This window comes from Lagopus leucura, unplaced genomic scaffold, assembly GCF_019238085.1.
Source record: "Lagopus leucura isolate 7727_CA_CO unplaced genomic scaffold, USGS_WTPT01 Super-Scaffold_100014, whole genome shotgun sequence".
Taxonomy (NCBI): Eukaryota; Metazoa; Chordata; class Aves; order Galliformes; family Phasianidae; genus Lagopus; species Lagopus leucura.
The window spans coordinates 15,418,414-15,444,002 of NW_024962268.1; the positions used below are offsets into that span (position 1 = coordinate 15,418,414).

Below are 25,589 nucleotides of genomic sequence, written 5' to 3' on the forward strand. Positions count from 1 at the left end.
AATGACCTTAAAAATTAACAAAACAGTAAATTCCAAAGGAAACATTACAGACATGTTGGAACAAATCATGAATTTAGAGATATAGAATAAAATTTGTTATCACAGTAATTATAAGGAAGATATTTAAAAGAAAGAAAGAAAGAAAAAAACCTTGAAAAAATTCTAGAATTTTAGCCCCAGAAAACCTCTGTTCAGGTTATTCACTGAAGTTTAAAATAAAAATGTTGGCAATAATGAAACAATTAGTGCTCATGTGTCTTGCACTAAAAAAAGAGAAGGCATCTCTGCATCATAATTTGGCTAAATATACATTTCGTTCACTGTGAGTCGCACAACAGAAGGAACTACAAATGAGTATAAGTAAATTATTTATTTTGAAGGAAGGAATGTATATGGACTAGTAAGCTTATGATAACAAAAGAAGATCTGCATCTTATCTCACCAGAAGTTCAATCGCTGAAGACTGAAATGTTTGCGAGTGAGTTTTAAATCATGCCACCAATGAATATATATCTTAATTGTAAACTTCCATTTAAGAAGTTTTCATTATCATACATACTACTCAGTTTTGCTTCTTAATCAGATATTTTCTGTCCTGGTGGACTGAAGATTTCACAAATGGCAGTTATGGAAACATTTCAAGAAAAAAAAACAAAAGGTTTTTAAATTAAAAACAATCCCTCTCAAGAGAAATTATTAGTGAATAGTTGAATGATAAAATTAGCATAAAAATTAAAGTTAATTCCGTCAAGGATGGTAAAGCAATCAAATGGGAATAATTTGGAAATGGCAAGAAGAAAAAAAAAAGCAAAAAGTCAATGAGGAATTGGTTAGTAACACTGTGTAGGCAGACTGATTTTGAAGAGAGATAACATACAACCAAAATAATGTTTTATTCTCATGAGCATACTACAAAGAAAGCCAGTAGGTCTGTTTGGCACCAGAATTTACATTCTGCCCCCAGAATGTGGGCAGCTCTGCTACAATCAAAAGGATCCTGTATGGGCTTCTGCATGGCGTCGTAAAGTTGAATAACAGATATCCAGAGCTCAAGGCCCAAATGCTTATCCGTAAGTAACTAAATCACATCTACAAGTTGATTTGATATTTATTTTTTAAATCGCTAATTAAACTACATATGTATCCCAACTCTAGGTTTCTTATCCAATGTTTTTTGAGTTCAGTATTTTATTTGCTAATTAAAGGATACATTTAATTGATCAATTCTGATGTGAAGACGACAAATGCAAAGTCTATTAATACCCTCTTCAATAGCTAAGTCATATTCAGCTCCTTGAATTTCCATTAAATGCAAAATCAACATTTTTCTCTGAAATTTTTCATTTTTACTGCATTTCAACTTCTTTCTTTAGGCTGTTGTTCCTGGAACTAGACTCAGAACTCAGCTGCAGTCTTAATGATAACTGCTGAGCAAAATACTAACAAAACATCCTTCAACAATGTCATTACTAAAAGTTAATTCCCCATGTACATATTTTTATAAGATGTACATCTGTTCTTCTGTTCCCTCATAGTCAGAACTTATACACAATTAACACAAGATGACTTTTAGGAAGTGTGTCCGATTCTGAAAATATTCTTATTCATGTATGACCTTGCAAGCTCTTGTCTTTACCCAACTGACCAATCAATCTGCTTTCATTGTCACTGACTAATAGTAACTGTTCATGTTCTAAAATACGTTCTACTTTATAAAAATATAAAAATTATAAGTACGGAAATCTTATGAAACTGTGTCAAAAATATAATGCTTTAATTACTTTCACTCATTGTTTTAAGATCACTCACGATTAAGCAATCCAATTTACATGTGCCGAAGGCTTAACATGTATTTACAAAATCAATCTTTCAAGTTCAAAACAAAACTTACTGCAATTAATAGAAAAGTTTGGATTGTAATTTACTGCTTGTAACATACTCATGGCTACAATGTAACATTTTTAACTAAGTCTGATAAACATTTTGATCACAAAAAAAAATTGTAAGAGATACTCTATTGCACTTATCAAATGGGATTTACTAGGTTTAAATGGTATTTTTTCTATTTCAGCTCAATTAGCATTCAGTGAAATCACACACCTTTGAAAAGGCTACGTGTTAAGAAGCAGAACTTCAGTCTGCTCCAATTCATACAATGAAAAACAAAAACTATCCTACGTACAATTCTTCTATTTAAAATATCAGTGGGATTTTATCTAAAAATGTATTTAAATTACATGAGGAAACTGATAGGAGGAACAAACTAAAATTTTATTATACATACAGTGGAATTGCCTGCAATTCAAACTGTCAAAAACCCAAAGCACATATTTTTCTAAAATTTCGATCTGTAGGATATTAACTATCATTAGTCATTTACTGCATAACTTTAAAACTGAATCAGATTTAAACACGAATGGTGCAGATTTAATTTTATTTTCTTAGACAGAATGCACGTTTATCTTCGTAAGCAAAAGCGCCAAAATAAATTCCTGTCTACCCTAGTTTAATTTCTCATTATCAAACAAAAACATTTGAGTTCGCTTTACTAAGGCTATTGTACTTCCATTTATTACTAGAATAATCAGGCAATTCTGATCATTAAAACAAGATGTGTATCTCATGAGAAAATTGTCCTTTAAATTGAGTTAAAGGTTAAAATTAACCCGTGAATACTTGAGAGGAAAGAACTTCATCTACATGTAATAAAAGACATAATCAATTTTTCATGGGAGAAAACAGGAAAGGAAATTGCTAGAGTGAAATCTACTTGTATAACGAAGTTATACAATGGAAGTGTTTGCTTAAAAATTTATGTATGACTCAAAAAAACATGGGAAATTTCCTACCAATTTTAAAAATAGCAAATTCCTGCCCCCTTCCCTATCTGATATGAAGCTGAGCTGATGGAAATATTAAAGCTTCCAGCCTCCTATCATTTTTATCCTGCCTGAAGTTATTTACCTCTCAGATCTGCTAACAAGGCTGCTCAAAATTATTATTCAAACTACCTCAGTCAGAATGAGTCAAGACCAGAAAAGATGTAATAATTAAACAGCTTTTGCAATCTGTCTCATTTTGACAGAAAGGGGTTAGGAAACAATTCACGAGGAAAGTTTGTCTGTATAACATAAGTTTTCACAATACAAGTTTCAAGTGAAATATTAAATGTGCTAGGACAAGAAAAGCAAATGCCCGCATTGAAACTATTGCTTTTGCATGCTAAGCAAATACATTTTGATTGTCTAGCAAAAAACAACTTCCTTTGAAAAGGCTGTTCCTTCTTGCTGTGGTCACTGCATAGATCTAAAAGGAACAAATTGTTTAAAAAGCACTGAAGTACTGTAAATATCTAAATTCCACGCCTGCTGGATACACCAAGCCTTTTTCTTTTTCAATTTATACTTTCATTACAAGATTAATGAAAAGAAGATACAAAACAACAACTTCTAGCACTTCAGCCATAACAGAATCGCAGAAGCACAGAGGTAGAAAGGGACTTCAAGAGATCATCTATTCCAATGCCACCCCTCTCCCCCCCAGCTAAAGCAGGTACCCTACAATAGGTCAAACAGGTAGGCATCCAGTCACATCTTGACTACCTCCATAGAAGGAGACTCCACAACCTCTCAGGACAGCCTGTTCCAGTGCTCCAACATCCTAGCCATAATGAAGTTCTTCTTCATGTTAATATGAAACTTTCTATTTTCAAGTTTTAGGCCATTACTCCTTGCCCTACTGCTACGCAGCACTGAGAAGAGCCTGGCCTCACTCATTTGCCTCCCACCTTTCTGTAGATATTTATAAACGTTTATCAGATCCCTTCTCAGTCTTCTTTCCCCCAGACTGAACAGACCCAGGTCAGTCAGCCTTTTCTCATATCTGAGATGCTCCAAGCACTTTTGTGGCTCTCTGCTGAACTCCTAGGAGATGAGCAGGTTTTTTTTTTTTAACTAGAAAGCCCAGAAGTGGACATGGTATCTTAAACATGGCCTCACCACGGCAGTGTGAGCTGCTGGTCACACTCTTTTTAATGCACCCCAGAATACCATCAGCTTTCTTGGCCACCAAGGCATACTGTTGGCTCATGGCCATCCTGTTGTCCACCAGATCAGCCAGGTCCTTCTCTGCACAGCTCCTCTTCAGCAGATCATCCCCTAACCTGTACTGACTCATGAGGCTGTGCAAGACTCTACACCTGTTCTCATTAAACCTCATTCAGTTCCTCCCTGGAAAAAAACATCTTGATATGAATAAAGGAATTTCATCAGAGCTGAAATGCATCTGTTTATATTATAAACTAATTCTGAAAATATGCCTGAACACTAACATTTTCCAAGAATAAAGTCTCAAAAATCTGTGGGAAAAAATTTCAAACATCAGAATTTCATCTTTATATGGAATATTTTGCATAAAGTCCATGTACATATGTACTTGAAATAATTTGGCAGAAGGTTTTTTTGTTTGTATCATTAATTGTTTTTGGTGTTGTTTTTTTTTTTCCTCTCCTGTAGGGTATGAGTCCAAGCCACACTATAGCACTGGAAAATTTAGTTTTTTCACCTCAGTATAATTTACTTTCTCTTCCAGTGTAGAAGACTAAATATACTAAATATGCTACAAGGTGACTTTTTAGAGAATACTAACTTTGGACATCAATACAAACGCTACACACCACAGTATGTAGATTATTTTAAAAAGTAAATCCAAAACTACACAGAAGCACAAGACAATTATACAGAGGCCTAAGACTGCAATTAAGTAAATATTTTTTAAATTATTCCCTAAACAAAGACAGAATCCTAGTAATTAGTTTCAAACATGCTTTGCCAACTGGTCTTCAAAATTCTGAAGAAAGGCAGTGCTGAAAACTAGATTCTAAGAAAAAGTTTATACAAACACTTTCATACTGGTCTTGGCACTTGTATATGATTGCTCTCTGTTGTTTTCAAAACAGTCAACTGATAAATATTCATTGTATTTAACAAGCATAAAATGTTTAACACAGACGCTGAATGTGTACTAGTATTAATTAGTAATACTGCTAGTTACATTTATCCAAAAACTTTCTTCACTGCTGTGAAGCTGTTTTTTAACAACCAAAAAGACGGCATATCTAACAAGTTAAATTACCATATTTCTTCTAATACATTATGGAATCATTGAATCATTTGAATTGGAAAGGATCTTTAAAGGTTGTTTAGTCTAACTCCCCAACCATGAACAGGAGTATCTGCAACTAGATTAGCCTGGCCTTGAATTTAAGTCTCTTAGCACCATCCCTCTCTGGGCAACCTGCTCCAGTGCTTCACCACTTTTACAAAACACAACTTTTTCCTTTTAGTTTGAAACCATTTCTCCCTGTCCTATCGCAACAGATCCTGCTAGAGTCTGTCCCCTTTTTCTTCAAAGTCCCTCTGAAAGGCCACTCTAAGGTCACCTCAGAGCCTTCTGTTCTCCAGGCTGATCAGCCCCCCAACTCTATCAGCCTATTGTCATAGGGAAGATGTTCCATCCCCTGGATCATTTTTGTGGCCCTCCTTTGGATATGCTCCAACAGGTCCACAACTCTCCTGTACTGAGGACTTCACATCTGACACAGTACTCCAGGTGAAGTCTCACCAGCACAAACTACAGGAGCAGGATCACCTCCCTCGCCCTGCTGGCCACACTGCTTTTGTTGCAGCCTAGGACACATTTGGCTTCCTGGGTGCACGGGCACACTTCGGCTTACTATCCACAAGTACCGTATACACAAGTACACAAGTTCTGTGGTTGTGCGCCATCCTTACATTTCCCAGCTTGTACTGACAGTGAGTTGCCAGAACCCAGGTGTAAGACCTTGCATCTAGGCTGACTGAACATCATGAAGTTCTCCTGGGCTCACTGCTTGAGCCTGTCTGGGTCTTTTGCGTGGCATCCCATCCCTCTGGTGTGTCAACCGCACAACACAGCTTGGTGCCAAGAGCACACTTGCTGAGTGCACACTTGGCCCCACTGCCAGTGTCACTGATGAAGATATTAAAAAGCATCCATCCCATTTTCCTGAGAAACACCACTTGTCACTGATCTCCGTACAGACATTTAGACACTGACCACCCTCTGGGCAGAATCTCGCAGCCAGCTCCTCATCCACTGGACAGACCACCTCCCAAATTCATATATTAGCAATTTAGAGAAACAAATGTTAGCTATAGCATCTAGACAATACTTCCACTTAAACTGAACTGTGTTAATCCAGTTTCTGCTCTTAGTTCTGTTTCCATATATGCAAAATAAATGATTCTCCAACTACTAAAACAACACTAAAAGATTGCTCAGGATGACGCTGTCAGCATGAAGTGATATCATCAGAACAGCATGTCTCACTTGAAGAGTGAGAAATGCTGTGAAAGAAGAAATACTATGTAATTCCAGTTTTTTGAAGGAGTCTTTCTTCACAGCATATCGCCATTTGGACATACCAGAACTCACTCTCCTGTGGACTTGAAGCTATGGGGGGAAAAAATAAAAAACACAAGGAAAAAGAATGTGAGATGCAGTAGGTGGTCTAGCTCTGAAGATTATGGGATAAGGACCTCATCCAATGAAGTAAAACAGGATCTCTTAGGCTGAAGTCGTATTTCCATTTCAGGAAAGATATAATGGCATTATGGAAGGAAGACCAACTGATTGCTTTAGAAGCAGGAAACTGACTACTGGCCACCATCAACAGTACTTTTCCAGATCTCCCTCAAATCTCTTTTCTAACAGGCTATCAAATCTTTATGCAATTCTGGGCCAAACTAAAGGAACACATGCCTAAAAACAGTGGTCATGAAAGAACTCATACTGATAGCTACCACCTACACAGAGAAAGAAACAGAGAAAGGCAGTAATAGAAGGAAGATGAGACAACAGCTGCTCTAAATGTGAACACAATTAACATGATGGAATTGGTTAACATATAAAAAGCAAAGGGCAGTTGGGGATGAAAGTAATCAGATACATACTTCACTGAAATAACTTCATCTGTTTAACTGAAGACAGGTCTATCTTGAAGTATAATTTATCCCTAAACAACTTTTTGCAGTGGTCAGGCAGCCAATATTTTGAAGCTATTATTTAAATGAGTATGAACATTAACTTATTAAAGGATGAGAGAAGGAAGGCGTGTGAGAGGAATTTTCTAACCGGGAACCAGATGTTGAGCAACTACAGCAGTGGCTGCTACAATGAAGCACAAAGTTCAGGACTGCTAAATTTCAGGTTTGGCTGCCATTATACTTCTAAAAGGAAAAATGGATGAGAATAGGGACACAGAACACCTGTTGCTGGAAAATTTAATATCACTGAGCTTTCTTGCTTATTCATACAGAAATATCTATCACATTTGTGATAAGAAAAAATCCAAATAATAAAAACAATATTATCCGTTTCCTCTTCCTTTGTTGTTTTAACATAGAGGTCAACTGATATTTTGGAATGATATAAACAAGATGTTAGTTTTGTCTAACACACAGCACATTTTTTTAATGCACACCATTCAGGTGTATCTCCATGGAGTAATATTAAGCTTTTTCCATTTTCAAAACTTTCTTTCACTTTCACACAATGCATTAATGTTGACATCAGCGTTACTATAAACTTTAGTGCAATTCTGTAGACATGACAGATCCTTGCCTTAACTGAAGCTCCAAATAAGGCTGAAAAAAATGGTAAATACACAATGATAGAGGCAAAGAGTGTGTTAAATACACTTTATTAGGCAGACAATATATAGCACACTGATGCAGAATGTACTAAAAACATTTATCCAAAAGCTTTATTCAGCCTTACCTGGAACAGCAATATGTACGTGCACTTAAAAGCAGCTGAAAGGTATTCAGAATCTTTTAAAATATAAGTTCTAGGTACCACACAACCATAAATGAAAAGATGAATGAAAGCTTGCAAAAGATTACATTTTAAATTAGGTCAATAGCACTACCAAAAAGAGCTTTGGTTGTATGTTTTAAAAACAGTGGACGGCTACATTAAGTTTACAGACAGGGTTAAAGTTAAAGTAATCATCTCTGCAAGGCAAGCTTTTAAAGACAAGTTACAGCAGTCTCATGAACAAGACAACTGAGATTCTGTATCTGCTTTCTCTTATGATATAGTTTTATTCTAATTACTTGAAACATCAGGAAACTTATCAGAAACAACACTACACAGATCTGAGTACATGTGCACAAGACCTATTCCAGTTAATAAATACATTAGTATTAAAAGTACTTAGCTAAATTTCTAGGTTAATTACTTTTATTCAGCCATAAATAACATTAGTTATAGAACTGGGTTTTTTAATTTCCTTCTGCAACTAACAAACTAGCAAACTGAAAAATCTGCAAAAGTACAATGAAACTGACATGAATAATGAAAAAATTTGTATAAAAATAAGGCCAGATTTTTACTTTAAAAAAAAAAAAAAAAAAGTTATTATACTTTTACGCAAGCCACCATCTGGAATACTTTTGAGAAAAATAAAATGAACTCAACCAAGAAAGGAAAGTTTTGCAAGGCACACCACCCCTAGTGAGTGACGCAGGCAAGCTAGTCACAACAGAAAAGAAGAAGGCAAATGTACATAGTAACATCTTTGCCTTCATATTAAAACTCCAGGCCCTTTATCATCTTTGTGGCCCTCTGCAGGTCTCTCTCCAGGAGATCCCTGTCTTTTTTGCACCAGGGAGCCCAGCCATTCTCCATGATATTTGAAAAGTTGTGGCAATCAGGTGAAGTCCTTGGTGACTGGAAAAGGGCAACATCACACCCATATTCAGAAGGGTAAAAAGGAGGGATCCTGGGAACCACTGACCTGTCAGTCTTACCTCTCTGCCTCAAAAGATCATGGAACATTCTGGAAGCTATGCTACAGCATTTGGAAGGCAGTAAGGTGCTGGAAAACCAGCATGGCGTCATCAAAAGCAAATCCTGCTTGATGAACCTGGTGGTCTTTTATGATGATATCACTGTATCAGTGGACAAGGGAAGAGCCATTGATGTAATCTATCTGGATTTTAGTAAGGCCTTTGACATAATATTTCACAAGATCCTTCTCTTCAAATTGGAAAGATATGGATTTGATAGATGGACTGTTCAATGGACAAAGAACTGGCTGCAGAACAAGTCCAGAGAGTGGTGGTCAATGGTTCAACATCTGGAGGGAGATCAGCAAAGAGTGAGATCCCCCAGGGGTGAGTGCTAGGACTGATACTCTTGATACTCTTGCTATCTTCATCAATGACACTGACAGTGGAGTTGAGTGCACACTCAGCAAGTCTGCTGTTGACACCAAGCTGTGGGGTGCATCAACACACCAGAGGGATGGGATGCCACTCAGAGGGACCTACGTAGACAGGCTCGAGCAGTGAGCCCAGGAGAACCTCATGAGGCTCGATACAAATGCAAGGTCTTGCACGTGGGTGCAACTCCCACTACCAATACAAGCTGGGGGATGAAAGGATTGAGCGCAGCCCTGCCAAACAATACCTGGGGGTACTGATGGATGGGAAGCTGGACATAAGCCAGCAATGTGCCCTGCAGCACAGAAAGTCAACCATATCCTGAGCTGCATGTAAAGAAGTATGGCCAGCAGGTTGAGGGAGGCCCTCTATTCTGCGCAGGTGAGGCCTCACCTGGAGTACTGCATTCAGATGTGGAGTCCTCAGAACAGGAGAGATGTGAACCTGCTGGAGTATGTAGAAATGGAATGAAACACCTCTCCTACAAGGAGAGGCTGAGAGAGCTTTTCAACCTCTCCTATAAGGAGAAGTTGAGAGAGGTTCTTCAGCTTGGAGAAGAGAACGCTCTAAGGCCACCTGATAGAGACCTTTCAATACCTAAAGGAGAGCTACAAGAAAGAACAGGACAGACTCCTTAGAAGGGTCTGTTACGACAGAGCAAGGGGACATTGTACCATGCTTACAGAAGGTAGATTTTTATTAGATATAAGAAAAAAACCTTTTACAGTAAGGGTGGTAAAGCACTGAACAGTTTGACCAGAGATGTGGCAGATGCCCCATCCCTGGAGACATCATGGTGAGGCTGGATCAGGCCTTGGGCTACCTGATCTAGCTGTACATGTCCTGTTCATGGTAGGGAAGCTGAACTTTAAAGATCCATTCCAACTCTAAGGATTCTATGATTCTATGAACTGAACTGCTATAAGTTACACATATTCACTAAAAATCGCAGTAGCAGACAAGTTTACACAGGTTAACAAGAGAAGTTTTAGGAATTATGCTATAATTCTCAAGTCCGTGATCTGACTCATTCCACTGTGTAAGCTGACCAGTTGCTGTTTATCTTATATATGAGTCAGAAGAAACTTTCTTTTTTCTTATTCTCTTTACTCTTTTCTGAGTTAAACACAGTGCCCTTGAACAAGTCATACAAAACACACTGAGACTCCCTGCTGGTAACCCATATATCTGCAGTCTGAAGATTTAAAAATTTTTTAAATAGCCTAATGACAACAAATTAGAATATACTATCATCAAGACCTACTCACGGGATTTAATTAGAAAAAAAAAAATAAAACCATTCTAAATGTCATGAACAAATCATAAGAGATGGACCATCTTTCAAAACATTTCTTTTACGACAGCACTCCTAAGAGCCTCCACTGAAATTACTTTTTAGTTCAGCATACTACAACATTCTTAATCACCTGAAATCAAAACAGTCAAGCATACATAACTGCTGTCTTCAAGTAACAATTTCATCTATACTAGGTTTATGTTAAAAGGAAAAGAAATATGCATATAAAATATATATACTTAAAGTGTCTGGATGAAACATTCTTACTTGCATGTAAGAAACCTCCATGTACAAAAGCCATACAAAGATGTATTGGGTTCTACCTCAGTGACAGATGACTTTAAAGTTACTCTATTCATATTAAAACTCAACCAATTCCAGATATAAAATCACTGCAGAAACATCACATTTTCAAAAGAATACACACATTATATTTCCTGAAGTTACTGTCAATTTAGAACGTTAAACATCTACCTACATCTAAACACGGATTCAGCTAACTCACTATTTAGTCTTTGATAGCAAGAACAGCGCTGACCATTGTGGTTTATTCCCTTCATTATCCACAACTGTTGTATAAGGGATGTTAGAAGAGAAGACTTACTGCTTTTCTAGTTTAAGGGTTCTACTCGTCCTTATTTGCCTTCAGAATCTCCTACTTTGGTGGTTTTTTTGCTTTACCCTCACCATAAAACAAGTTTTCACAGAGACTCTTCTCATATTTTTGCAAATATTACATTAAGTGCTAACCTATTCACTTACCAAAACAAAAAGCAAAAAAATGACAGCAACAAAGCAAACAAACAAACAAACAAACAAAAAAACAGCGCTACAAATCAATGAAATACATTTCCTCAGCACAGAAGAGTTGAGTGTGAATAGTGGAAAAAATGCAAAAGAATAGACAGACATAACTATTAATCACATCCATTACCAAGTTTTCTGCAAGATGCACAATAATCAGCATAAAATACAACATTGTAGTTTTCTGGAATATTTTACAAAAATCCGATTTGTATGTTGCTTTCACCTGAAATTCAGAAAAATCTTTGTCCTTCCAGTCCAGATCAATAACAGCCCGTAATTGTATCTCTTGCACCGTGCCATGGTTTTATGTTTTTTGGTTTTCAGTATTCTGCACCATAACATCATGTAGTGCACTGGGAGTTACAGTGTTAATGCCCCAATTCCAGGTACCTATCCCTGTACACTACAGAAGTCACTGGATCTGGCCCTTCCGGGTGGGGCGCTCTCTTACTGCCTGACAGTGGATGCTGGAGGGTGCTTTCCTAGCCTTCCAAGCTTTTCAGGTTTGACTCAGTCTCAGGAGCTCGCTCTCTCCCATCTTATTTGATTTATTAGTGTCAATCTCAATTAGCTTGTATTATATTGTGTCATCTTGCATTCCAATATCATAGTTAGTAAAATAAGTTTTCCTCCATAGATCGTTGCCGCAGTTTTTTGGTTTTTTTTTTTCCCTTCCTTCCTTCCCATTTTGTGGGGCCACGAGGGAGTGGGAGGGGGTTTGGGGATAGGGGCCTACTGCCCCCCTGTCACGGGCATAGATTGATCTAGTCAACTCTGTGACAGTTTTTGGTGGAGAATGTGGGCATAGCTGCTTTTTAACTTTTAGAACGAATCTCTCTCTCTCTGTTCTCAGAGAGCTTCATTAGGGAACATTATCAGTAGTTCAGGTTTCTGTGCTGGAAAACTTGACCTTGAAAGGCCAGGCATGCTGCCAGTGTTCTGGGATATTTGTAAACTTTGAGCACTGCTTAGTCTGGGCAGTGCCTTTTTCCTTTTTTTTCCTTTTCCTCCTCTTGTTAGCTTCAATTCATTAACCCCTTTTTAGCAGACACCAGCAATGAACCCACTCTTTATCATGGAAGCACTCTGTAAGGGATTTAAAGCCATGATGTTACTTGCGACTTACTGGCCAATTATCAATGTCGTAACTACTTGCTGTGGAATTGTGTTCATATATAAACAAATAAGGGCACTGATGGAGACACCCGTATGGTACCTATATGCAATGTGGTATGATCTGAATTTTGACATTTACATCCCAGATGGAATGGTTAATTCCAATTACATCCCAGATGGAATGGTTAATTCCAACTACATCCCAAATGGAATAGCTAATTTTACAAACAACACGATGTTCAGACCAATTTCCAGGCTTTCTGCTCAGTTTGTCACACGTTTTTTGAATTTTGAATTAATGTTCATTTTGTTGTGTGTGTTATCAGTCTCCCTGAATGTATTCCAAGGCATTTGTGATAAGGGGAAGGAATCTCCTCCAAAACTAGAGAATGCTGACTGGCAGGGAATATGGTGAGGCTTAGGAAAAATCTTAGAAGCATGGGGACCTGCAATGTCATGGGATTTCACTCTTAAACACCTGTGGGATCCCGAGAAACTAAGCCGGAATTTGAGTCAGGGACGGTGTGGCTTACACAGATGTAAGGAGGTGCCACTTATTTGGGGTTTGGCTGGTGCTTACTGTGCCCTATATAATACTATTCTGGAGAGAGTTTCCCAGCTGAGGTTCAAGGGGAAAATCTCCAAGTCAAACCTGATCAATCACTGTAGACACCGGTAACAATATCAGTTGCCCGTGTGGAAGGCAAGAAATGGAAACGAGTCTCCTCACATGGAAAAAATAAGAAACAGAGAAGGAGGTGGAGGAAGATCCAGGTGAGGGGCCCTCCTCAGAACCACCATCATCAGGGAAGACAGGAGGAAAAACTAAGAGACATGCAGAAGAGAGTGATGAGGAGGAAGTCTCTATTACTACTCATCAGCCTTTGAAGATGACTGAAATCCAAGGCTCAAGAAAGGAGTTTACACGGTGCCCGAATAAAACTCTTGTTTCCTGGTTGCTTCGCTGCTGGGACAGTGGGGCCAGTAGCTTGTTTCTAGATGGTAACGAAGCTCGCCAAAGGAGCCATTGCCAGAGATCCAGCTATTGACAGAGGAATTAGTCGATGTTTGGACGGGGCTGCCACCCTCTGGGAACGAGTGTTAATAGCTGTGAAGGAAAGGTATCCCTTCAAAGACGGCTCGAAGCCTGTGATGAAAAAGTGGGATATAGTTGAAAAGGATATCCAGTATTTGAGGGAAATAGCCGTGGTGGAAATGTTGTATGACCCTAACTTTGTTCCTAACCACCCATGCCAAGACCACGACCCTGAGATTGTGAGGACGACACCAGATATGTGTCAGAAACTCACAACAACAGCACCAGAAAGATACGCCGGTACACTAACAGTGTTTGACAGACACCAGGACCAACAGAGAAGACCCTCAGTTTTTGAATTGATTCTTACGCTCCAAAACTATGAACAACTGCTACCCCCAACTCATGCTTCCATTTCTGCCATCTCACAAATAACAGACCAACTGAATGAAATGCAAGAGCAAGTGTCTCTTCTGATTAATCGTGACAAACCTGTAGTAGTATCAGAAACTTCTGATGAAGATCAGAATAATCAAAAGAGTCTAATGAAGGAGTTGATCAAACTACTGCGAATCCAACTAATTAAAGATGATGAACCCTCCTTCTCACGTGCACCATCAAAAATCTCAGCTGTTAAAGACAAAGGCTTTCTGGCTCCAGTAAGGAATAATAAATACATCGTGAATTGCTTTGTGAGTTACCTACAGTGACCATGGAGAAGACATGAGGAAGTGGCATAACCAAGCTACTCCTGTACTACAAGAACGGGTGAGAGAATTACAAAGCAGATCAACCACCAGTGCAGTTGTTCCGGTTACTACAGTTAATGAATAGAGGGGCCCTGCCCTCAGTCTGGGGGGGAAAGGGATAATAGAGTTTATTGGACTGTGTGGATTTGATGGCCTGGCACATCAGAACCACTGAAATATAAGGCACTGGTGGATAGCGGTGCACAGTGCACTCTGATGCCTTTGAGTCACGAAGGAACAGAATCAATCCATATTTCTGGAGTGACTTCTGTGGGCTCTCAAGAACTGACTGTGTTGGAGGCTGAGATACTCCCCACTGGTAAAGACTGGCAAAAACGTTCTATTGTGACTGGCCCAGGGGCTCCATGTATACTAGGTATCAATTACCTCAGAAAGGAGCATTTCGAGGATCCTAAGGGGTATCGATGGGCCTTTGGAATAGTTGCTGTAGACACGGACAACATTAAGCAGCTGTCTGTTTTGCCTGGCCTGTCAGAAGATCCGTCTGTTGTGGGGTTGCTACAAGTAAAAGAAAAACAGGTACCAATTGCTACAAAAATGGTGCACAGACGGCAGTACTGCACCAACAGGGATTCCTTGCTCCCCATTCATAAGCTGATGTGTCAACTAGAGAATCAAGGAGTGATCAGCAAAACGCACTCACCTTTTAACAGTCCCATTTCACCTCCTTCTATGACTGGGTGATCAGCCCAGTAGATGAGGGAAAGGCTGTTGATGTAGTCTACTGTGAGGATCCTTCTTTGGTTTTTTTTTGGCTCAAAGCTTGCTTCCTGAGGTTTTTCTTGTGATAAGACTCTGAGTGACTTGTCAAGGAGGCAAGTGATAGGTGCTAACTGTGTGACAATTGATATCGCTTTGGGAACATTTGCAAGCCCCTTCCCCCAGAGCTGCTTGCTCTGTAGAAGAGCGGAAGAGAGTGCTCAGGAGTGTTCACTGGCGGAAGATCTGGCCTGTGGCCAAACCGCTCCAGCTAAGTATGGAAGGCTGGGGGATGATACCATTGTATCTTGCAAAGGCAAGATACAAGTTGGTGCCTCCCTGCTTCCTCTTATCTGCTGGCAAGGCCAGAAAGATAAGAACAAAGGAGGTTCCTGCTGAGATCCCAGACCTAGAAGCTGCCACCGCAAGGAGAACTGACTCAACCACCTTGGGTTTGAGCTGTCACTCAAAGGAGAGCTGACTCGACCACTTTGGATTTGAGCTGTCACTGCAAAGACAGCTGACTCAACCACTTTGAAGCATTGAAAAAGGACCATCATCACCATGGTCGTCGTCATCGTTGTCAACAGGACAACTCTGCCTGACGACCCACCGCTACTGAAGATCAAAGACTGAACTACGAACCTCGCTGGATCCATGGTGGTGACTATCTCCCTCTTGCTGCCTATACTCTTTGCTTCTTCTTTTCTATCTTTTCTATCGCCCTCCTTCCCTTCCCCCATTACCCTAATTCATAATAGTGTCCGTCCTCCCCTTCCCCATTTCCCTGATTAAGATTTGTAATAAACTGCTTGGACCAACATTTGAACCATTGCTTCTTAATCTCACGCCGGGTATATACATAATAAAAGAACCTCCTCTCCCTCCTATAAATTGGAGCGAGACATCTACCTAGACTTCAGCAGAGCCTCTGACACAGTCTCTCACAGGATTCTCCTGGGGAAACTGACTGCCTGTGGCCTGCACACGTATACACTTCTTTGGGTAAGGAACTGGCTAGAAGTAGATGCCCAGCAAGCAGTGGTGAATGAAGTTAAGTTCAGCTGGCGACCCGTTTCAAGTGGTGTCCCCCAGGGCTCGGTACTGGGGCCCATCTTGTTTAATATCTTTATTGATGACCTAGATGAGGGGATTGAGTGTATCCTCAGTAAGTTTGCAGATGACACCAAGCTGGGAGGTGGTGTTGATCTGCCTGAGGGTAGGGAGGCCCTTCAGAGGGATTTAGACAGGCTGGACCACTGGGCTGAGGTGAATGGGATGAGGTTCAACAAGGCCAAGTGCCGGGTCCTGCACTTTGGCCACAATAACCCCATGCAGCGTTATAGGCTTGGGGATGAGTGGCTGGATGAGTGTGAAGAAGAGAAGGACCTGGGGACGCTGGTTGATGCTCAGCTGAACATGAGCCGACAGTGTGCCCAGGTGGCCAAGAGGCCCAATGGCATCCTGGCCTGCATTAGAAATAGTGTGGCCAGCAGGAGCAGGGAGGTGATCATCCCCCTCTACTCAGCACTGGTGAGGCCGCACCTCGAGTACTGTGTTCAGTTTTGGGCTCCTCACTACAGGAAAGACATTGAGATCCTGGAATGTGTTCAGAGAAGGGCAACAAAACTGGTGAGGGGTCTGGAGCACAAGTCTTATGAGGAGCAGCTGAGAGAGCTGGGATTGTTCAGTCTAGAGAAGAGGAGGCTCAGGGGAGACCTCGTTGCACTCTACAACCTCCTGAAGAGCGGTTGTGGTGAAGAGGGATTTGGCCTCTTCTCCCAGGCAACGAGCAGGACACGGGGAAATGGCTGCAAGTTGTATCAGAGGAGGTTTAGATTGGACATAAGGAAGAACTATTTCTCTCAGAGAGTGGTCAGGCACTGGAATGGCTGCCCAGGGAGGTGGTGGAGTCACCGTCCCTGACAGTGTTCAAGAGGCATCTGGATGATGTGCTGCATGATATGGTTCAGTAGCCTTGTGGTGGCAATGGTGATGAAGAGACAGTTGGACTAGATGATCTTACAGGTCACTTTCAACCTTGTGATTCTATGATTCTATGATATGGCCAGTGTGTAAACCCAGTGGAGAATTGAGGCTGACAGTAGACTACTGTGACCTGAATGCAGTCACACCCCCATTGAGTGCTGCTGTGCCAGACATGTTAGAACTCCAGTATGAACAAAAGCAGCCAATGGTATGCCAACACTGACATTGCTAATGCCTTCTTTTCCATCCCTTTGGCCAAAAACGTAGGCCACAGTTTGCTTTCACATGGAGGGGCGTTCAGTATACTTGGAACTGTTTGCCCCAAGGGTGGAAACACAGCCCTACCATTTGCCATGGGTTGATCCAAACTGTACTGGAACAGGGCAGTGCTCCTCAACACCTGGAATACACTGATGATATCGCTGTGTGGGGCGATACAGCAGAAGTCGTCTTCACAAAAGAAGAGTGAATAATCCAAATTATTCTACATGCTGGTTTTGCTATTAAGCGTAGCAAAGGACCTGCTCATGAGATTCAGTTCCTAAGTATAAAGTGGCAAGATGGGCGTCGCCACATTCCAGCAGATGTGATTGACAAAATCACTGCTATGTCTCCACCCACTAGCAAGAGAGAGACACAGTCTTTCTGGGTGTAGTGGGCTTTTGGAGAATGCATGTTCCAAACTACAGCCTCATCATAAGCCCCCTTTATCAGGTGATGTGAATGAAGAATGAGTTTACATGGAGCCCTGAGCAGGAGGAGGCTTTTGAACAGATTAAACAGGAGATAGCCCGTGCCGTGGCCCTAGGGCCAGTACGGACGGGACAGGGTACAAAGAACATCCTCTATACTGCTGCTGGAGAGAAAGGTCCCACTTGGAGTTTGTGGCAAAGAGCCTCAGGAGAGACCTGAGGCCGACCCCTGGGATTCTGGAGTCGAGCCTACAGGAGGTCGGAAGAGGGCTACACTCCAACTCAAAAGGAGATCTTAGCCGCGTATGAGGGGGTTCGGGCTGCTTCCGAAGTAGTCAGTACTGAAACAGAGCTCCTTCTGGCACCTCGATTGCCAGTGCTGAACTGGATGTTTAAAGGAAAGGTTCCCTCCACCCATCATGCTACTGATGCCACTTGGAGTAAGTGGGTTGGGCTGATTACACAACGAGCTCGGATGGGGAACCTCAGCCATCCAGGAATCCTAGAGGTCATCATGGACTGGCCTGAAGGTAAAAAGTCTGGAACATCACCAGGAGAAGTATCACAAGCTAAAGAGACCCCACCATACAATGAACTACCAGAAAATGAAAAGAAATATGCCCTGTTCACTGATGGATCGTGTCGTATTGTGGGGAAGCATCACAGATGGAAAGCTGCTGTGTGGAGCTCCACACGACAAGTTGCAGAGGCCACTGAAGGGAAAGGCGAATCAAGCCAATTTGCAGAGGTAAAGGCTGTCCAGCTGGCCTTAGATGTCGCTGAGCGGGAGAGGTGGCCAATGCTCTATCTTTACACTGACTCATGGATGGTGGCAAATGCCTTATGGGGGTGGTTACAGCAATGGGAGCAAAATAACTGGCAAAGAAGGGGTAAACCTATTTGGGCTGCTGAACTGTGGAAAGACATTGCTGCCCGAATAAAGAATATGGTTGTAAAGGTGCGCCATGTTGATGCTCATGTGCCCAAGAGTCGGGCTAATGACAAACAGCAAAATAACCATCAGGTAGACGAAGCTGCCAAAACTGAGGTGGCTCAAATAGACCTGGACTGGCAGAACAAGGGTGAATTATTTCTAGCTCGGTGGGCCCATGAGACCTCGGGACATCAAGGAGGAGATACAACATACAAATGGGCTAGAGACCGAGGGGTGGACTTCACTGTGGATGCTATTGCACAGGTTATTCATAACTGTGAAACATGTGCCATAATTAAACAAGCCAAGAGGATGAAACCTCTCTGGGAGGAAGGTGATGGCGAAAGTACAAATACAGGGAGGCATGGCAGGTTGATTATATCACCTTGCCACGATCTCGCAATGGTAAGCATTATGTGCTTACTATGGTGGAGGCAACCACTGGGTGGCTTGAAACATGCAGTACCCCATGCTTCTGCCTAAAACACCGTATTAGGTCTCAAGAAACAAGTCCTCTGGTGACATGGCACCCCAGAAAGAATTGAGTCAGATAATGGGACTCATTTCAAAAATTCTCTTGTTAATACTAGTGCCAAAGATCATGGCATTGAATGGATTTATCACATTCCCTACCATGCACCAGCCTCTGGTAAAACTGAACAATACAATGGGTTGTTAAAAACTATGCTGAATGCAATGGGAGAAGCATTTGACAGAAACCATCTGGTTAATCAATACCAAAGGATCTATCAATTGTGATGGTCCTACCCAATCCAGCTCACTACTTACCGCAGAGGAAGACAAAGTCCCTGTAGTACATGTAAAGCGCATGTTGGGAAAAGCAGTTTGGGTTTTTCCAGCTTCTGGAAAGGGCAAACCTCTCTGTGGCACTGTTTTTGCCCAGGGACCAGGGTCCACTTGGTGGGTAATGCAGGAAAACGGGGATGTTCAATGCATACCACAAGGAAACTTGATGCTGGGGGAGTGCAGTCAGTAGTTTTATGTATATGTATGTATGTAGACGTGTGTTATGTATATAGATGTGTGTGTGTAATGCATTTTAATCATTGTTTGTTTGTATACATGTATATATATTAAGCATGATGTAGTGATGTAGAATAAAGGCTGGAATGCCATGGTTTTATGTTTTTTGGTTTTCAGTATTCTGCACCATAACATCATGTAGTGCACTGGGAGTTACAGTGTTAATGCCCCAATTCCAGGTACCTATCCCTGTACACTACAGAAGTCACTGGATCTGGCCCTTCCGGGTGGGGCGCTCTCTTACTGCCTGACAGTGGATGCTGGAGGGTGCTTTCCTAGCCTTCCAAGCTTTTCATGTTTGACTCGGTCTCAGGAGCTTGCTCTCTGCTATCTTATTTGATTTATTAATTTCAATTTCAATTAGCTTGTATTATATTGTGTCATCTTACATTCCAATATCATAGTTAGTAAAATAAGTTTTCCTCCATAGATCGTTGCTGCTGTTTTTTGGGTTTTTTTTTCCTTCCTTTTCCTTCCTTCCTTCCTTTTCCTTTTCCTTGTCCTTGTCCTTTTCCTTTTCCTTTTCCTCCCTCCCTTCCTTCCTTCCTTCCTATTTTATGGTGCTGGGGGGGGGGGGTGGCGTGGGGGGGCAAGGGGCCTACTGCCCCCCTGTCACGGGCATAGATTGATCTAGTTAACTCCGTGACACACTGCCCATTTTTTTCTTTAAATTTCACAGCTGTGAAAGTATTCTAATCCTATCTTGCTAAGAAAAATGCTCTCCTAAATTACTACAATAAAGAAATCTTACAGCAGCTATTCCTCCTCACTGAGAAAATCACTAGACACTATCCTCATTTCTACTTGATCATTGTAAAAGCAATAACAAAACTCACCAACAAAAGAAGATGGAAATTCACTTGCTGTGTAATATCAACAACTATTGCCACATACTAATGGAACTTACATTTTAAGTGGCATTATTCATTAACAAACATATTTTCATGAACTATGTTTTGTATAACAGTTTACTATATTTCTTTGTATTAAGTATTTAACTTTTTCAAGTTCATGAGATGTTGCAGTAATTCGATGATCATCTCTAATCAGACTTTTTTATTATTTGTGTCTAGTTCCGGAATTAAATCAATTATGTATTAAATTCTCAAGATCACAACTTGTTGTTACAGAATTTCACAGATTAAATACTGTCTTTAAAATGTAAGCCCTGTTTTGAAAATTTTCAATCTAAATAATTACTTTTCATGACATGTCAAAATCCTAGAAATACTGATTACCAGTACAAAACAGAATGAAACAGGTTTAAAATAATTCTGAAATGTCAGCTATGTCGTGCCTCTGAAAATGCAGTTATGTATCCATTTATAGCATTGGTGTACGCAGGTTTTTATTTACTTGACCAGAGCATTTCAATTCACAGCAATTCAAGTATCAGAGATGTGGAGAATCCATACTTTATACATTAGTTATGCAGCTGTTTACATAGGACAAAATTAGACAATCTGAAAATGTGTAATGTCTTAATATATTTTTCACCATCCAGAAAGTATTCAAACTAACGAAGCTGTACTACTCCCTCTACATTTCAAACAAACAAACAAAAAAACATTTTAAAATATTTCAACACAAAATCAGTATTCCTATTATTGAAACCAATTTGTGTCTAGAAGCAACACTGAAGGAACTGGGGCTGTTTAGTCTGGGGAAAAGGAGGCTGCGGGCAGACCTTATTGCTCTCTTCCAATATCTGAAAGGAGCTTACAGTGGGAGCGGGTTTGGTCTCTTCTCATTGGTGACAGGATGAGGGGAAATGGCCACAAGTTGTGCCAGAGTGAGTTTAGGTTGGATATAAGGAAACATCCTGATATGGAAAGGGTTGTTAAGCACTGGAATAGGCTCCCCAGGGAGGTGGTTGAGTCACCATCCCTGGATGTGTTTAAAAACCAATTGGATGGGGTGCTCAGGGACATGATTTAGCAGAGGGTTCTTAGTTAGGGTAGTATGGTTAGGTTGTGGTTGGACTCAGTGATCGTTAAGGTCTTTTCCAACCCGAGCAATTCTGTGATTCTGTATCTTAACTTGTACATATTTTTATGATTAAATCACTCCATAAAACACAATATAGATTTTTACTTTTTTTTTTTCTTATTTTTTGCTCCCAGTGAAGTTTCAGTGGAAACTGAGTATTTTCATTTTGGAATCATCTGTTCATGTATTTGTGTGTTAAGATGTTAAACTGGTCCCATCCCCAAAACTGTCAAAGATATGCTTAATACTCACCCATCATTAGAACATGTCAGAAATTCTTCCTTTATTTTTGGATGCCAACAGCCTGAATTAAGCATTGCTGTATGACCCTAAGGAAATAAAGAAATACAGAAAGGTATTCTTAAAAGCTGTTATAACAAGACAATAACGATATTCTTAAAAGCTGCTATGACAAGTCTTAAAAGTTTCTGTAAATTTTACTCCAATCCATCAAGGCAAACTATGGTAAAAACTGAGGGTAGAATCAGAACCTCCCGAAGAATGGCTGACTGAAATTACAATGATTTGACAAATTTTATGGATTGTGATCCATTTCGTTTTTCTTGTTTTCATTTTCAAAATATTCTCCTATCCCAGATATTCTCCTATTCATATCTTCTCCCCTCAGAATAAGGCAAGGAATCATAACTCTACTTTTTAACTTGGCAAAACTGTAATGCAGGCAGAGTAAGGACAAAACAACAGGCACTAAGATGCTATTGCACAAATTGTTCCAAACTACATTAAAAAAGAAATCAGAGGAATGACAGAATGCACATATTCAATGCTGAACTGCATCCAAAGACTGTGTTGGAAAGAATTAAGAAACAGAATTCTAGAATCAAGATGGATTTAACTAATGGCAAGTTATTGATAAAAGATTTTATAATGCAAATTGGATAGCCCTATCACTTTTGAAATTAAAAAAAAAAAAAAAAAAAAAAAAAAAAATCAAACCATAATTCCATTATCACAATGTCACCTACAAAGAAACATTTACAGAGAAATCAAAAAACTACTCTTCCTTTATTGGAATTATTTCAGTTTGCTTTGAGCACAAACACGGAGAGAAATACTTAAAAGTTAATGGAGCAATAAAAAAATATTTTAGCATTATTTAAAATATTTTAAAATATTATTATTATTATTATTATTATTATTTAAAATATTTATTGTTGTATCACAACACACTGGAATTCTAGAAGTTTACAAGAGAAAGAAAATAAAGAAAATCTGTAATAATTTTTAAGTAAACAAGAACTAAAGCAGATGTTACCATTTGGTGGTTTTATATTTGTATCACTTGCCAAAAGAAATAGTGATCAGACAAGAATAGGCTCAGGTAGAGCAGTATTTATCCTAGTTATTTGGCAATATGTTTTACAAGCAACATATAAATCAACTTTGTCATCAGCTTGAGCAGCAGATATTATCATTACTTTTTCAGACTCTTAAGCTATTTATAAAACTGACCTGAATTTGAATAACCAATATAAACAGAATCCTTGTCTCACATAGTTTGCAGACATAAGGATGCAAAGTGCTCAAAGCCCAACAACAGTCATAAAAATAATTCAGAAGTATAACTCAACTGTTCTCCACTTGCATTTTAAACTACTACTAAAAACGTGCACATTGGTGCTCATCATTTTTTACAAGGCTCACTTCTGAAGAGGTGAATTTGTCATAGCATCATAGATATATTAGCTGGAATTCATCTAGGCCAGCCTTTCACCCAGAACCAGATAATAGCCAAGATTAGAACAGGTCAGCTTGGTCTAGATGGGTCCTGAAAACCTCCATGGACTAAAATTCCGCAGATTCCATGGATAACCCACTGCACAACCACCCTACTGAAAAGCTTCTGTAGCAACAAACACCAAGAGACTTCTAGTCTAATACTGCTGTGGTTTCAAAAGCATTTGGCTACACCATCGTTTAAATTGTTTCCTAGTACTTGTCGTCTACTAACACGTTGCGCTGTATTCTGCATCAGACTAAAAGGGTACAGATCCCTTCACAGCACAAATGCTTTAGATGTCTGGTTTCCTTAAAAGATCCCAGACTTCTTCCAATTCCTCCAAATCCACCTTGAACTGAAAGGTCCAAAATTAATCCCAGAATTTCAGATGTGAAACAAGGAGCACTGATTAGAAGGAGATAGTAACTACCTTAAATCTGTTGGTCACATCTCTTATTGTAGCCTAGTTTACAGTTTGTCTCATTTACAACAAAATGAAACCATAAGCTCTTATTCAGCCCAACATCCATTGTCACCTGAGTCCCCTGCTAAGCCACTCAGTTCCTAATAGGTATCAATATACATGACTATCCCTCCCAGCACCAGGGCTTTGCATGCTTGTTCATTAACTTCATGAAGTTTCTCATTACAAAACGAATTGAATGCAAAAAGTCAGACTTCACTTACCTTGGTGTTTGTCATATCCACGATATATTGGTCTCCTTTTATGCATTCCATAACTGGGAAACCATCTCTGTCAAGAACTTTTGCCTGAGAGTTACCAGAGACAACCAGAATGACATCTCCTGTGCTACTATATTGCAAAGATTTGATTTGGTGACTGAAAAAAAAAAAAAGAAAAAAAGGAGAAAAAAAGGTTTTAATTAAATTCAGTTCCTGTAGACCAATACTGAAATAGAACTGTCAATGGTGAGAAAATACATGGCAGAAATAGACCCATCTACATTCCTATATCAAAAAGAAATCCAAGATTAATAGATTAAAGCTTTTTATTCCCATGTGTCCAACTTTCTCATTCAACCAAAGAGCATATAATAAAAAATATTTACAAAATTGGCACCTAAAATGTCATTTCTGGCAAATGTATTTACTTGAAGTATGCTTTATAATTCCAGGTGAAAAACAGTTTATATCATATGCAGCTTTTCAGGCCTGAAAATTCTTTTTCACTTGCTCAAAAGCAATACCTGGATTTACAGTAATCCTCAAAGTATTACAAAAGGATGTTGTAGACCCACACAGAACTCCATTATATATCATATACCAGGAAATTAGTCACATATCAGCATTCTCTCACCCTTTTCTGGTTCAGGGCTACAATTTCATGAAAAATTCAGATGAAGTAAAATATACCACCGAACCTGGAAACATGACAGTGGAGAATGACTTGCCTAGACTACCTTACCTTAAATGGTTATTCATTTGCTGTACAAATCTGCTGTATGAGTTTATTTTTTTTACATACATCCTACCTTGATTGAAAAAGCTTGGGAGAGAAATCATGGAATAATATAAGGATGAGAGAAACAATTAAACGAAAGTCAGAAGATAGCTCACAAATCAGAAACCCCTTTCCAGTCTCAGTGATAGCATCAACATCATTTCTCAGCATTCTGCTTTATGTAGAAACATATCCAAAACAGAGACCTTTTGGTCTCCCTGCCCGGCTACACAGCATTGCAAGAATTGCTGAACAGGCAAACGAGTGCATCCTGGCACATTAACAGAAAGCATACAATGACATTACATTTTATTAATACTTACTCTGGAGCAAAGTTAATTTGAAAATAGATATCAGAATGCATTCATAACTTTATTTGGATTCTCATGGCATCCAAAGCATGCTCAATAAACAAAGCAAGACAAAAAATGTTATTCAAGTGCATTAAGAAATAATATTTTTGTGTCTTTCTTCTGGTGAAGAACATAAACCATGGGCATTCAAGTCCTAGTAGTAACTTTACGGAAAGAACTTTTTAACCTAAAATTTCACATCAGTAAAATTAACACCCAGATGGTAGACAAAACAGCATACAGTTTGCAACTAAATTTATTTTATGTCTTACATAGTATTCAATTAAAGGCTGACTCAGCAGGAACTATTATTTATTGAACTTCTCCTTGAACCAAGATAATATACAACACATTAAAAAACTTATAATGCATGTTTTAGAAATTCTGCATTGTC

At 39.5% G+C, this 25,589-nt stretch overlaps 1 protein-coding gene across 1 annotated transcript in view; it reads right to left on the reverse strand.

Moving 5' to 3' along the window:
- WDR70 (WD repeat domain 70) overlaps window positions 1–25,589 on the reverse strand; it is a 149,749-nt gene that overhangs the window by 76,122 nt on the left and 48,038 nt on the right. Inside the window, exons 8-9 of the mRNA XM_042875395.1 lie at window positions 24,068–24,221; window positions 21,892–21,968 (exon numbers count right to left, since the gene is read on the reverse strand). Coding sequence (XP_042731329.1) covers window positions 21,892–21,968; window positions 24,068–24,221 — 231 coding nt within the window. The remainder of the gene's footprint in view (window positions 1–21,891; window positions 21,969–24,067; window positions 24,222–25,589) is intronic.